The following is a 13,373-nucleotide window of genomic DNA, read 5'->3' as shown; positions in this document are numbered from 1 at the left end:
GTACAAGCCGCCACTGCAATACAGTAGAACGAGAAAGCATAAAAATGAATTTACTTAAGCAAAGCAGTTCATAATAGGAGTTGCGCAAGACCTCTATTCGCAGTTACTGAGCAATGTTCAATTTATAACAGTCTACACGCGTTGCAACTACTTGCTCACTCCGGTTCAAGATCTCGCCCAAACAGCCAAGTCTTGCACCATGCGCACCTTACCCACCTTCGTCCTGGGAATCGCGGTGAGTGGATATGCCATTGTTGTCTGAATGGCACTTCTCTAAATGGTTCTACTCTGAGACAGAATTTCAGATCATTGCTGATATCAGACTTTGGTATTCTATTTCAGGATACCGCGCTAGATGGAACTCAATAACCGTGACGTTTTCGCTTGCATTTTGTCATCTTTAACACTTTACCTGTCTTTAAGAAGGGGGACAAGACTAACTGTATAACTTTCGAGGAATATCACTTCTGTTGACGTCGTACAAAATTTTGTCCAATATTCTTTTGAGAAGATTAACTCCATATGTAGATGAAATTATTGGGGATCATCAGTGTGGTTTCAGGCGTAATAGATCAACTATTGATCAGATATTTTGTATTCGACAGATAATGGAGAAAAAATGGGAGTAAAAGGGTACAGTACATCAGTTATTCATCGATTTCAAAAAGGCATATGACTCGGTTAAGAGAGAAGTTTTATACTATATTCTTATTGAATTTGGTATTCCCAAGTAACCAGATCGATTAATTAAAATGTGTCTCAGTGAAACGTACAGCAGAGTCCGCATAGGTCAGTTTCTGTCAGATGCTTTTCCAATTCACTGTGGCCTAAAGCAAGGAGATGTACTATCACCTTTACTTTTTAACTTTGCTCTAGAGTATGCCATTAGGAAAGTTCAGGATAACAGAGAGGGTTTGGAATTGAACGGGTTACATCAGCTGCTTGTCTATGCGGATGACGTGAATATGTTACGAGAAAATCCACAAATGATTAGGGAAAACACGGGAATTTTACTGGAAGCAAGTAAAGAGATAGGTTAGGAAGTAAATCCCGAAAAGACAAAGTATATGATTATGTCTCGTGACCAGAATATTGTACGAAATGGAAATATAAAAATAGGAAATTTATCTTTTGAACAGGTGGAGAAGTTCAAATCTCTGGGAGCAACAGTAACAAATATAAATGACACTCGGGAGGAAATTAAACACAGAATAAATATGGGAAATGCCTGTTATTATTCGGTTGAGAAGCTTTTATCATCCAGTCTGCTGTCCAAAAAGTTTAAAGTTAGAATTTATAAAACAGTTATATTACCGGTTGTTCTTTATGGTTGTGAAACTTGGACTCTCACTTCGAGAGAGGAACATAGGTTAAGGGTGTTTGAGAATAAGGTGTTTAGGAAAATATTTGGGGCTAAGAGGGATGAAGTTACAGGAGAATGGAGAAAGTTACACAACATAGAACTGCACGCATTGTATTCTTCACCTGACATAATTAGGAACATTAAATCTAGACTGTTGAGATGGACAGGGCATGTAGCACGTATGGGCGAATCCAGAAATGCATATAGAGTGTTAGTTGGGAGGCCGGAGGGAAAAAGACTCTTGGGGAGGCCGAGACGTAGATAGGAGGATAATATTAAAATGGATTTGAGGGAGGTGGGATATGATGATAGAGAATGGATTAATCTTGCTCAGGATAGGGACCGATGGCGGGCTTATGTGAAGGCGGCAATTAACCTTGGTTCCTTAAAGCCAGTAAGTAACACTATCATCATTATTATTTCGTCATCTTTATCATCATTGTCACCGTCAAATGTATGCTCTTCCACAACACTAACTGTAACAATGAATCATTTTCCTTCGCTCAATCTTGGAAGACAAGTTTCTCGGGGAGAGGTAATAGTTTCTTCCCTGACTAGATTACGAGGCACTTTTCAGACAGTGGCAATGCTCTGTTCCCTAGACAACAGGATTGTTTGACATAGGCTTCATTGGATTCACGAGTAGACCTTCTACTGCTTTCTAAGCAAATCTCTTTATTGTCTTGCAGTGTATTTTCCTTTGTTAGTGATGCCTTCATAATTTCGTATCTTCTCTGCTTAGACACTAAGAGCATAAACTTTCAAATAACTATTAATAAACCAATTTCCTTTTCAAAATCGCAGAACTTTTGACGACATTATTTTTTAGTGCCCGAGTTACAAAAGTTAGACTCAAAGTATTACAAATAGTTGAAACGTAGTCGCTGAAGAACAAAATGTTCGAGACTCCAACAACAGTACAGCAACTTATTGTGTTGTGTAAAGCAAGAAAATGCTATTTATGCTGTTACTGCAGCTTCTTGGGGGGGGAGGATGGTATTTTTTAAAGCTTTTTTCCTATTTGGTGTAAGATATTAATTTCTTGTATGTAGAGAGCTGATAGCTGTGGTAACTCAACCAAATAAAAACATTTTGAAAAATAAATTATTTGATGGCCCAAATTAAAAAAAGAAAAAATATACCCGATGCAGGATTGTACTAAAACCGATATATCTGAACAGTTTTTAAATATAGATTCAAACAGTTTTTTGCAATGTATTTGCAAAAGCATGTTCTACAAACTGTCTGTAACAGAATTTTGATATTAGTCCCTACGTTTGTAAAATAAACAATTAAAATTTAATAACAATTTTCTGGTTGCCTTTCTTGCAAACAAACGGACATATTTTTAAAATTAAATCAATTAACAAAATTCTGTTACAGAGAAAAGTTTCCTAATAGTCTAAAGAATGTGTGTTCTAAATTTCATGCATGTATCGTTAATAGTTCAGAAATTATATCCATTTTGTCTGGCAATGTAGCAAAAAAAAATGAAGTTACTGGAAACCGATAAAAGCGGGCATATTAAAGAAATTATCCCCAAAATAAATTCAGCTTGTTTTGCTATTAGATCTATGCAAAAGATAGTAAATATCAATACCTTAAAAACAATATACTTTGCATACTTCCACTCGGTAATGAGTTTTGGAATAATATTCTGGGGAAATTCCACAGATAGTAACAATATATTTCTATTACAAAAAAGAGTAATTAGAATAATAGTAGGTGCGAAATCTAGGGAGTCGTGTAGGACTATTTTCAAAAATCTACAATTAATGCCCATGGCTTCTCAGTATATATTTTCATTAATAATCTTCCTCTTATGTAATCGTGAAAACTTTGTAACTAATTCAACAGTTCATAGCATAAATACACGTCAAAAAATGACTTTCATACTCCATCGGCAAGTCTTTCGTGCTATCAAAAAGGAGTGCGTTATATGGCAGTAAAAATTTTTAATAGCCTCCCTATCGATATAAAAAATGAAACTCAAAACATAAAATTATTTAGGGCCAAATTAAAGAAGTACCTAATTTCTCACGCCTTCTATTCTATAGGTGAATTCATGACATTCAATAACACTTCATGAAATTGATACTAAAACTTTGTGTTGTACTAGTAGACTATATTGTAAATCTCGTCTGTATATATTTCATCTAGACTGTGACTATAAATTAAGACTTTATAATAGTATTAAGTTTTTTGACTTGTTCCATATTCTAGCTGTAAGCATGTATGAATACCGTGGAATGTTAATAAATACAATACAATACAATACAATACAAAAATCCATAACGCAGGAATTTTAAAAATGGCGACTCAACATCCGATATGGGCACAAATAACCACAAAATGTTATGCTATGCATTCAACACATATCACAGAGTATTTTAAAGAATTTTTTTTTTTTAGTTTACCCATTTTTCACCAAAAAATACCATCCTCTCCCCTTAACATTGTTGACACAATATTCTGCAGCAAAGACGTGGCGGTAAGAAATCAACAAGAAATATGTTTGAAGAGCATTCTGGGCGCGCCTATTTATATAGTTCATGTATATTATTCAAACCTCGTTGAGTGGAAGAGAAGGCCTTATGGCCTTAACTCTGCCTAGTGAAATAAAACTGCTGCTATTGCTACTCTAACTTAATTGTCTTCAGATGGAGCACGATGGGAAGTCTTGCAACAGTTAGCTTGAACTCAAGTGCTTGATGAGAAGACAGAAATCTACAGAGTGGCTCAGAAATAAACCGACAACATATCTGGATTATTCTTTAATTAAAAAAAACAACACTAAAAAGGTTTCAATCTATTGACTCAAACAGTTCAGTTAACAAACATGATTTATGATTAGCTATTGTTTACTACCTGGCATCAAACTGTTCAACCAACTTGCGGCGGAATCCGAGAACAGGTCTCCATATACTGCCTAATCAGTCTAAATACGTTGAGTTTACATAATTTATCTATTAAAGAAGTGGAAATCATTTCAGCGGGAAGAAACAAAACATCGGGAATGGCTTCCTTCAAATAACACGTACCCCTTCGCTTATTCTAGTCTTATCACAGATTATCTAACTTTCATTATTGGGCCTGAGTTTTAACAAATTCTCCGGACGATAAGTTGAAAAATATTTAAAAGAGGATTGTGGAGTTTTCACTGGCATATTTCTTTACTCCGTCGCTTATACAACAATTAATTTGTTGATATATCTTTTAGACACTCTGTATTTGCTATAGCTTAACGCAAACAAATTTATGGCTTCACTTTAACAATTTATTTTCAGGTCACGTTTCTGGCTATGCCTACATTAGGAAGTAGCACATATGTACCCATAGCCTTAGGACCTCGCGAGACGTCTGGAACGCGTTCAGGTAACGTGACACAAACTGGAATCTCAACACAATTATGCAAACAAAATCTATGTTTTAGCAGTAAGAAAAGGTCAACAATAAATCCACTATGGGCTGATTGTATAAAGCATTTAATCTTAGATCAGAGGTTAAATTGACCCTCGTTCTAGCTGAATTTGGAATTTTGTGTTGCATAAAGTCTAATCTGAGATTAATTTGTCTTAAACTAAAGTCAACTTTGACTGAAGAAATTTCTCCGATTAAGTTAAATGATCCAAGTTCAGTTATTTCTTTTCTGTGTGAAATATACGAGTGACAGATTGTGTAAATAAACTATCCATTATCATTATTATTATTATTATTATTATTACTATTATTATTATTATTATTAATAGATATGGTAAGTACATTTATATATTTATTTCAATTTCTTGCCTTGATATACAAACATTCTTATATTTTATAAGGCTCTATCGTGTTCAGCAGTATCAAATAACATAACCTATAATTATATTATGTTTATAACAACCATTAATTATTAATGGATATGATAGGTACATTCATAAATGTTCAATTAACTGTATTACTAAACGAAAATTGTCGTTTTATAAAGCTTTATTATGTTTAGCAGTATCAAACACCATAACATGATAACAACTTGGAGAACAGTCAACCTTCTTCTTACTGTCCGCCATTATTTACAATGCACAAAACAAACCAGTGTCTCCAACAGAGTGTGCGGAAAGTCGTCAAAAAGTAGTTGTAAAGTCGCTAGATTTCTCATCTATACTAATAATAAATTTTTCTGGTAATTTTCGATTTTCCAAAAATAATTGGTCCTAACATATATAATTAACCACCCTGAAACCGAAAATCGCTTTTTTTTTTTAATTTTTGTTTGTATGTCTGTCTGTCTGTATGTTTGTTACCTTTTCACGCGATAATAGCTGAACGGAATTCGATGAAAATTGGAATATAAATTAAGTTCGTTGTAACTTAGATTTTAGGCTATATGGCATTCAAAATACATTATTTAAAAGGGGGGCTATAAGGTGACCTGAATTAAATAAATAGAAATATCTCACTTATTATTGATTTTTGTGAAAAATGTTACATAAAAAAGTTTCATTTAAAAATAATTTTCGATAAGTTTTATTCCTTGAAAAAGTTTGATAGGACTGATATTTAATGAGATAAATGAGTTTTAAAATTAAAATAACTGCCATCTAAGGCCGTATAATGAAATAAAAAACAAATGACTTCGTCTATAAGGGGCCTTGGACAGCAACAATCGAAAGTTATGAAAGATAGCTTACAGAGAATGTTTCTGTGTTTGTATGAAGTAATATCGGAATCTAAATTAACCGATTTGTATAATTAATTATTATTTCACCATTGGAAAGTATAGTTTCTCTAGATGGACATAATGCTATAATGTTATTACAGTAACTTCTGATATAACATAATGTAATATAATATAATATAATATAATATAATATAATATAATATAATATAATATAATATAATATAATATAATATAATGTAATGTAATGTAATATAATATAATAGGCCTATAGTAGGCCTATAATATAATATACTATAATATAATATGCCTATTGTAGGCCTATGATATAATATAATATAATATAATATAATATAATATAATATAATATAATATAATATAATATAATATAATATAATATGTAATATTATATAATTTAAGTTATTTGAAGGGTTCAGAACCATAATGGACCAAACGCCATTTAATGAATACGTAGAAAAGAAGGGTTAAAATTAAGTTATTACCATAATTCAATGGAAACATATAGCAAGTAAAATAAAGTATAGACATTAAATCTAAATGATGTCAATTTTCATTAAACTATGGTTGAATGTAATAACAATTGAGAAACATGTTAAAGGTATTGTCATTGCACCAAATGAGTGCTCTCTGGACCGAAATGATCGCATTTTAATTATTTAAACACAATTTAAATTAAGTAACATATTAAACGATTTATCCTTCTATCAAACACGAATGTTCCCTGGATCAAATGTCCTATTTAAATTATGTAATTACTTTATATTTATTTCTAACGGGTGCAGCGGAGCGCACGGGTACGGCTAGTTATCAATAAAGAAAGATTAAATTTTGTCACTATGGGGTGCTAAAAACGTCGCTAAATCCCTATTTAAGCAATATAAAAGTTAAAAGGAATTGTTGTTGAAAAAGAGTTAAAGTCGCTATATTGGCAACACTGAACAAACTTGTACAACAAGGTCCGCGCATCACATACTTCACCTGTTTATGCGATGTTGCCAAATCCTTTTCACGTGAACTTAGATTGCATTTGAACCAAGGTAATTTGATCGCAGAAAAGTTTTATACAATAGAAGAAGTGTCTGAACTCGGTTCAGTTTCCGATCTTCGATCAAAGGTTGATCTTTAGTCAGGGAGTTTTATACAATTGGGCCTAAGGATGGAATTCATAGTCGTCACTTATAAAATGAGTGAACCCTTAAGTAATAAGTGTTTGCTTATAATAAGGGAACCCTTAAGTCAATTCCGAATTCATAGACAACACTTATTTTCACGTAATGAGTGCTCACTTACAGCTGCCGGACATGACGTCATAACAAAAGCTGACTCTCATTGAACTAATCGAAAGCAGCTCTACATGTGGGGTTGCTATAACAACGGGTTATCAATATTATTGTACTGAATAAGTTATATACAGCAATAGTTTCATGATATGTTAAATTCTAGTTGCACGTTAGTTATAGTTATAATCAGATATCCTACTAATTGAAACACATGTTCTGTAGTAGTGAATTTCTTAAATAAATAAATTAAGTCTATTAGGCCTACTATATAATACTGTATATTGAATTTATTGACGTAGTGTTATATTTATTCTGTAATTTGCCAATTATAGCTACATTTTACATTTTTGGCTATGATATCTATACTTAACTCTTTTTGATTTATTTTATTTGGTATTTTTCATTTATATCTAGATCTGTGTCTTTTATTTAGGTAGTATCTATTTGTTTTTTTTTTTATTTTTAGTTTGTAATTGAACACTTGTACCGGTATCTGTTTTATCTCTTTTTTCATGTTATATGCAATTATATGTTTTTTAACAAATATCTGTACTGTCTATTGTAATTGGGGCTTTGCCCTGTTATAGAAATAAATAAATAAATAAATAAATAAATAAATAAATAAATAAATAAATAAATAAATAAGTAAATAAATAAATAAAGTAACTAAGTAAGTAAGTAGGTAAGTAAGTAAGTAAATAAGTAAATAAAATGAATAAATAAATAAATTAATTAATTAAATAAACAAATGAACACGCAAATAAAGTACCGGTAAGTAAGTAAGTAAATAAATAAATAACGATGAATTTGGCTAGAGCAACAACTTCGAATTGATCTGAAAAGGATATCGCTTCTTAAATTCCAGTTCACTACACATTTCCAGAGGATTCTCCATGTCTCTAATATACCTTTTTGGGACACGTATATTTCCCTCATTTCGTTCAACAAACTCCACAAAATCCTCAAAATCATTCTCAGTATCCATTTTGAAAATGAGTGGTCACTTAAGGGTACATATCAGCTCACTTAAGTAATCACTCATTATGTGAATGAGGGACAACTATGAATTAGAAATGAGTATAAGTAACCACTTAAGGGTTCACTCATTTATAAGTGACGACTATGAATTCCGCCCTAAACCTTCTTCTTATTGTCCGCCATTATTTACATTGCACAAAACAAACCAGTGTCTCCAACAGAATGTACGGAAAGTCACCAAAAATTAGTTGTAAAGTCGCTAGATTTCTCATTATCAACAAAGAAAGATTAAATTTTGTCACTATGGGGTGCTAAAAAGGTCGCTAAGTCCCTATTTAAGCAATATAAAGGTTAAAAGAAATTGTTGTTGAAAAAGAGTTGAAGTCGCTATACTGGCAACACTGAACAAACTTGTACAACATGGTCCGCGCATCACATATTTCACTTGTTTATGCGATGTTGCCAAATCCTTTTCACGTGAACTTAGATTGCATTTGAACCAAGGTAATTTGACCGCATAAAAGTTTCATACAATAGAAGAAGTGTCTGAACTCGGTTCACTTTTCGATCTTCGATCAAAGTTGATCTTTAGTCAGGGAGTTTTATACAATTGTACCTTAAGAATACCAAACAGAGAATGCTTGTAATAACAACAGCATTTCTGCGTGTCCCTGCAGGTGTGGCGGAATTACTGGACCGTCTTTTAGGTCTATCCACGCCTGAGCCTGACATGGATGTGGGAGACTTCTTCTTGAACAGCTACGAGCAGAAGAGCACACCGGACCTGGGGGTCCTGGGTGACGACGAAGACGAAGACAACAGACAGGGGGGTCTGGACTGGCTGTTGGGGTGGGCGGACAACAAGTGCCTCAAGAGCAGGATCAGGATCCTGCTGGAGTGCGTGCTGGACATCCTCACTTACGAATGCAATCGCTTCTCGCGGATCCGGGCCACCGTGATGTCGTTCCTCGACACAGTCCTGCTCGACTGCTCCAAGTCGTCTACTGTCACCCGCTTCGTGAAGAGATTAGTCAGCATGATTCTCTCCAATTGCAACAATAAACAAAACAAGATTAAGGATTGGCGCCTTCGCTTATTTCGTAATGCGCCGTACAGCAAATGAATTATCATGTATGTTATGAGACGCAGTAGAGTTATATGTTGGGATGAGTTCCTTATCATAAGAGAGGAGTTCATAGAAATCATATTAAGGTCAACGGCTTTTTATTAAACTTTCTCAATACATAAAATAACTTTACAGAAATTATCTACTGCTCTAATATCTGTGTCCAAGATGTCCAGGAATGTACAACCTTCTTGGCACGCACAAAGTGTGTAATTTCATAAGTGTACGAATAATTGTAGAGGAAAATAAAATAGTATTTTCACAAATGTCTGCATCTTCAGCGTTGTTAATCACTTCCCTTATTATCCCGAGTTAACTCGGGTTGCTAACATGTGTCAAAATTTATTAACTCGAGTTAATTCGTTTGAGTCCCATTGTTTATATCATAGTGATTTTTTAACTATGTAAGAAAATTAGTGATGTACAGTGATTCTGCAATATTAAATAACCTCTTTACGAAAATAAAAAAAATATGACACTTTTTTTCACAAAACTGGTAAAATATATAGTAAGGGAAGAGATTAATGTCAAGTTAATGTGTGGTGGTGTCCATCTGTTGGTATGTATTGTATAGCTGACGCCACGGTTTTAGGCGCGTGTCCTTGAGTACAATGCACAGTCTGCGAGCATCTATTGATGTGTAGCTGGAACCACAGCTGTCAGTCTTGCTGCCCAGACTGCGGCAAAAGTAAGATACTCGCACTTAACTTTCCTGCGGCGTGTCCTTGAGTATAGTGTCCAGTCAGTAAGTCTCTGTTGTCACTGCAGCTGAGAACGGTACCTCCTCCTAAGTACGCGTCACATCAACAATCTACCAATCACAAGTCCCAGCTTTATCGCCTATAAATTGCTACAAAAGTTAGACACTCGCACTTAAGTTTCCCATTACTTATTTCACATGCCAAAATCTGTGGCGAGCCCTATACTTATCGCTACACACTACAAAACAAATTAACATGCAGAATAATCATAGCGGACACACCGCCCGCCCCAGCAATATGTATAGAGCTATCTTTCCCATGCAATCGGACAAACACCAAGCCTACAAATTATTAACTGTTTAAGATATGTATTAAATTTGTCATGAATAAAATTGTAATGATATCGAAAAGCTATTTGCTGCACTCGGTAAAGGAACTAAATACGTGGTACAGTCATTAAGTTCTAATACTGAGCGCATAGTGGCGTTGTGGTGCACTATAGCGCATAGGTGGCGCCATGGTATGATACCTTGTCAGTTAGTCTCTCGACCCAACAAGAGACAGTTGAGTGTATGCACTGTAAGCAGAACTACGGTCTTTGTTGTGACGGTGATTTGAATGCGCACGTCGGAATCCGAGATGTCACAGTTTGAGCAACGGGCAAACATCAAGTTCTGCCAGAAATTAGGCAAAACTGCTGCCGAAACGTTTCAAATGATGCAGCAAGTTTACGGTGAGGACGAATTGAGTCGCAGTGTTGTGTTTAGGTGGCACCGACGTTTTTTGCAAGGAAGAGACAGTTTGGAAGATGATGTGCGTACTGGTCGGCCGCAAACAATTCGAACTGAACGCAAGATCCAAGAAGTTGCAACGTTGGTGCGTGCTAACCGCTCCCAATCGGTAGACGATATCGCAGCAACAGTAGGGGTCAGCCATGGTACTTGCTACAAAATTCTGTCTGATGACCTGAACATGCCTCGTTTTACCCAGCACAGTGTGCCACGAATCCTGTCGCAAGACCAACGTGATGATCGCATGACGATTTGTGGTGACCTCATCAGTAGTGCTGACGATGATCCGACGTTTCTCAACCGGATAATAACTGGAGAAGAAACTTGGTGTTTCCTTTACGATCCGCTACTGAAACGACAATCCGCCACCTTGAAAACGCCGTTATCACCACGACAGAAAAAACCGCGACAAGACAGGTCAAAAGGCAAGGTGATGCTTGAACTGTTTTTTTATTCAAATGGAATTGTTCACATGGAATTCATCCCAGAGGTTGCAACTGTGAACAAAACCCGCTACAAAGAGATCCTTGGCCGTTTACGAGATTCAATTCGCCGCAAGCGACCTGAGCTATGGCGTACAAAGAATTGGCTGTTGCTACATGACAACGCCCCTGCACATCGCTCTGTCCTTGTCCAAGAGGAACTTGCAAGACAACAGGTGACAGTTCTTCCACACCCTCCGTACTCACCTGATCTCGCACCATGCGATTTTTTTCTCTTTCCTAGCATGAAAGCAACCCTACGTGGGCGTAGATTTCATTCTTCCGAAGAGGTCATGACTGCCACAAGAGAAGCCATACGGGACCTTCCTGCCAACATCTTTCAACGGTGCTTCCAGCAGCTATACCAACGTTGGCAAACGTGCATAACGGCCAACGGTGACTATTTTGAGGGAGGATGTGGTTCTGTTTAAATGTACGCCGTGTTATGCGGCATCTTGTGATACATCCAGATTCTTGTGGGAGCCTACCCTCCAGGCGTCAAGTCTTAGAACTTAATGACTGTACCACGTATATCGTCTAATGCTCTATAAAAATCACTGTATTTCAACATTATTCTAAAATAAATTCCCAGTTTGATATGTCTACATCTTCTACAGGGACATCATTTTATTTTTACTTCAATTTTTATTGTACCTGAGTTTTTGAATGTACTTCACTCCCACCCCTTCTACTAATGAAGTTCAACCGTCCTCCACACAGATCCAAGACCGCATATACAGTCATAGTAGCCTTACGGTCATAGTAAACAGTACGTTCCAAAAATATGTTCGCGTTTTCCAGTGACGAAAGAGCTTTCAATATTGCATCATTTTCCATTTGCCTACGTCGCATCCCGGTTTCCCCCACCTGCTTCTATTCGCCTCTCTGTAAATGCTAGTGGCTGGGCTGTCTTAGCTCTCTTCTGAGAACATTAATTTCTGTTAGGAATTGGACGTCTACGTAATATTATACCCATACAATTGTTTAAAATAATTTAAATAAAAGGGCCTCGTTAAGTAATTAACTGTCACGTGATTTCCTCCCTTTCTACGACGCTGCGACGTAACCACTTGGACGGACAGTAGATAGCATGTCTGAGTAATTTTATCTTTTTGGCTCGGGCAGAAGTAAAGATTGAATTTACAGTACGTAAGGTCTCTTTTATAGAGTAGGTACAGAATTCTTTCAACATGAGTTACTGATACGAAGTACGAACCCGGTAATTGGAATTAGGTACAATAGTCTATAGTGCGATAATATGCACATTAGAACTGAAGCCTGTATCGAAATGAACGGCCAACATTAAAAAAAAAAGTGTTTAAATATACATATTATGATTATTTTTCAATTTAACTTCATTCTCTATATTGTACGCTAATGTGCTGTAGACAGTATAATATACACTGCATAATGAACACGTCCGCATGGACATCTCAGTTCGTGAGTAAAAACACTCACTGTTAATACTGTACTGTATTTTGATTAAACAAAAACCTAATGAAAATTATCAAACTCAAAATCGCGATATTTCCTAGTTTACGTAAATGGATGAACTACTTTTCTTCCCTCCTATACCTAGTAAAATGATTTGTTTGTATATTATGCCAGTATCATCGAACTCCAGTCGTGGAAGGGGGTAGCAAACGGTCTTTCTGGTTATTAATCGTTTATCCAAAGGTATAGCCAGGTTAATATTAGAAATGTTAGTAAAAATAAAATGATGTCCCTATATTAGCCTACATATTAACAGTTTAGTCTCATATAGATGCCATTATGCTTTAGAGAGATTCAATTTTTTTATTCCGATATGCACATCGTAGCTATGGTAACTGTGTCACGCTTATATCACAGTCTAGTATATACATTCACGAAGCTAAATACGTAGTAAATATGCATCCATAGATAGTTGCTAACCACTAGGATCGCTAATATTGCCTCATTACAGACAATGCGAAATAGTACCGGCACAGTCTA

At 35.3% G+C, this 13,373-nt stretch overlaps 2 protein-coding genes across 2 annotated transcripts in view; one reads left to right on the top strand and one right to left on the bottom strand.

Annotated features, from left to right (window-relative positions):
• The window catches only part of gogo (golden goal), an 849,136-nt gene that overhangs the window by 139,810 nt on the left and 695,953 nt on the right, over positions 1-13,373 (bottom strand). The gene's annotated exons all lie outside the window — the stretch shown is intronic.
• LOC138698902 (uncharacterized) lies at positions 157-9,654 on the top strand. The gene is made up of 3 exons (XM_069825100.1): positions 157-235; positions 4,651-4,738; positions 8,977-9,654. Exons 1-3 carry the CDS (start codon positions 200-202, stop codon positions 9,420-9,422), a joined length of 570 nt encoding a protein of 189 aa, XP_069681201.1. The 5' UTR covers positions 157-199; the 3' UTR covers positions 9,423-9,654.

Source organism: Periplaneta americana, chromosome 4 (assembly GCF_040183065.1).
Source record: "Periplaneta americana isolate PAMFEO1 chromosome 4, P.americana_PAMFEO1_priV1, whole genome shotgun sequence".
NCBI classification, from domain to species: domain Eukaryota; kingdom Metazoa; phylum Arthropoda; class Insecta; order Blattodea; family Blattidae; genus Periplaneta; species Periplaneta americana.
Note: the sequence above shows the minus strand (reverse complement) of the source record. Positions and strands in the feature narration are given on the sequence as shown.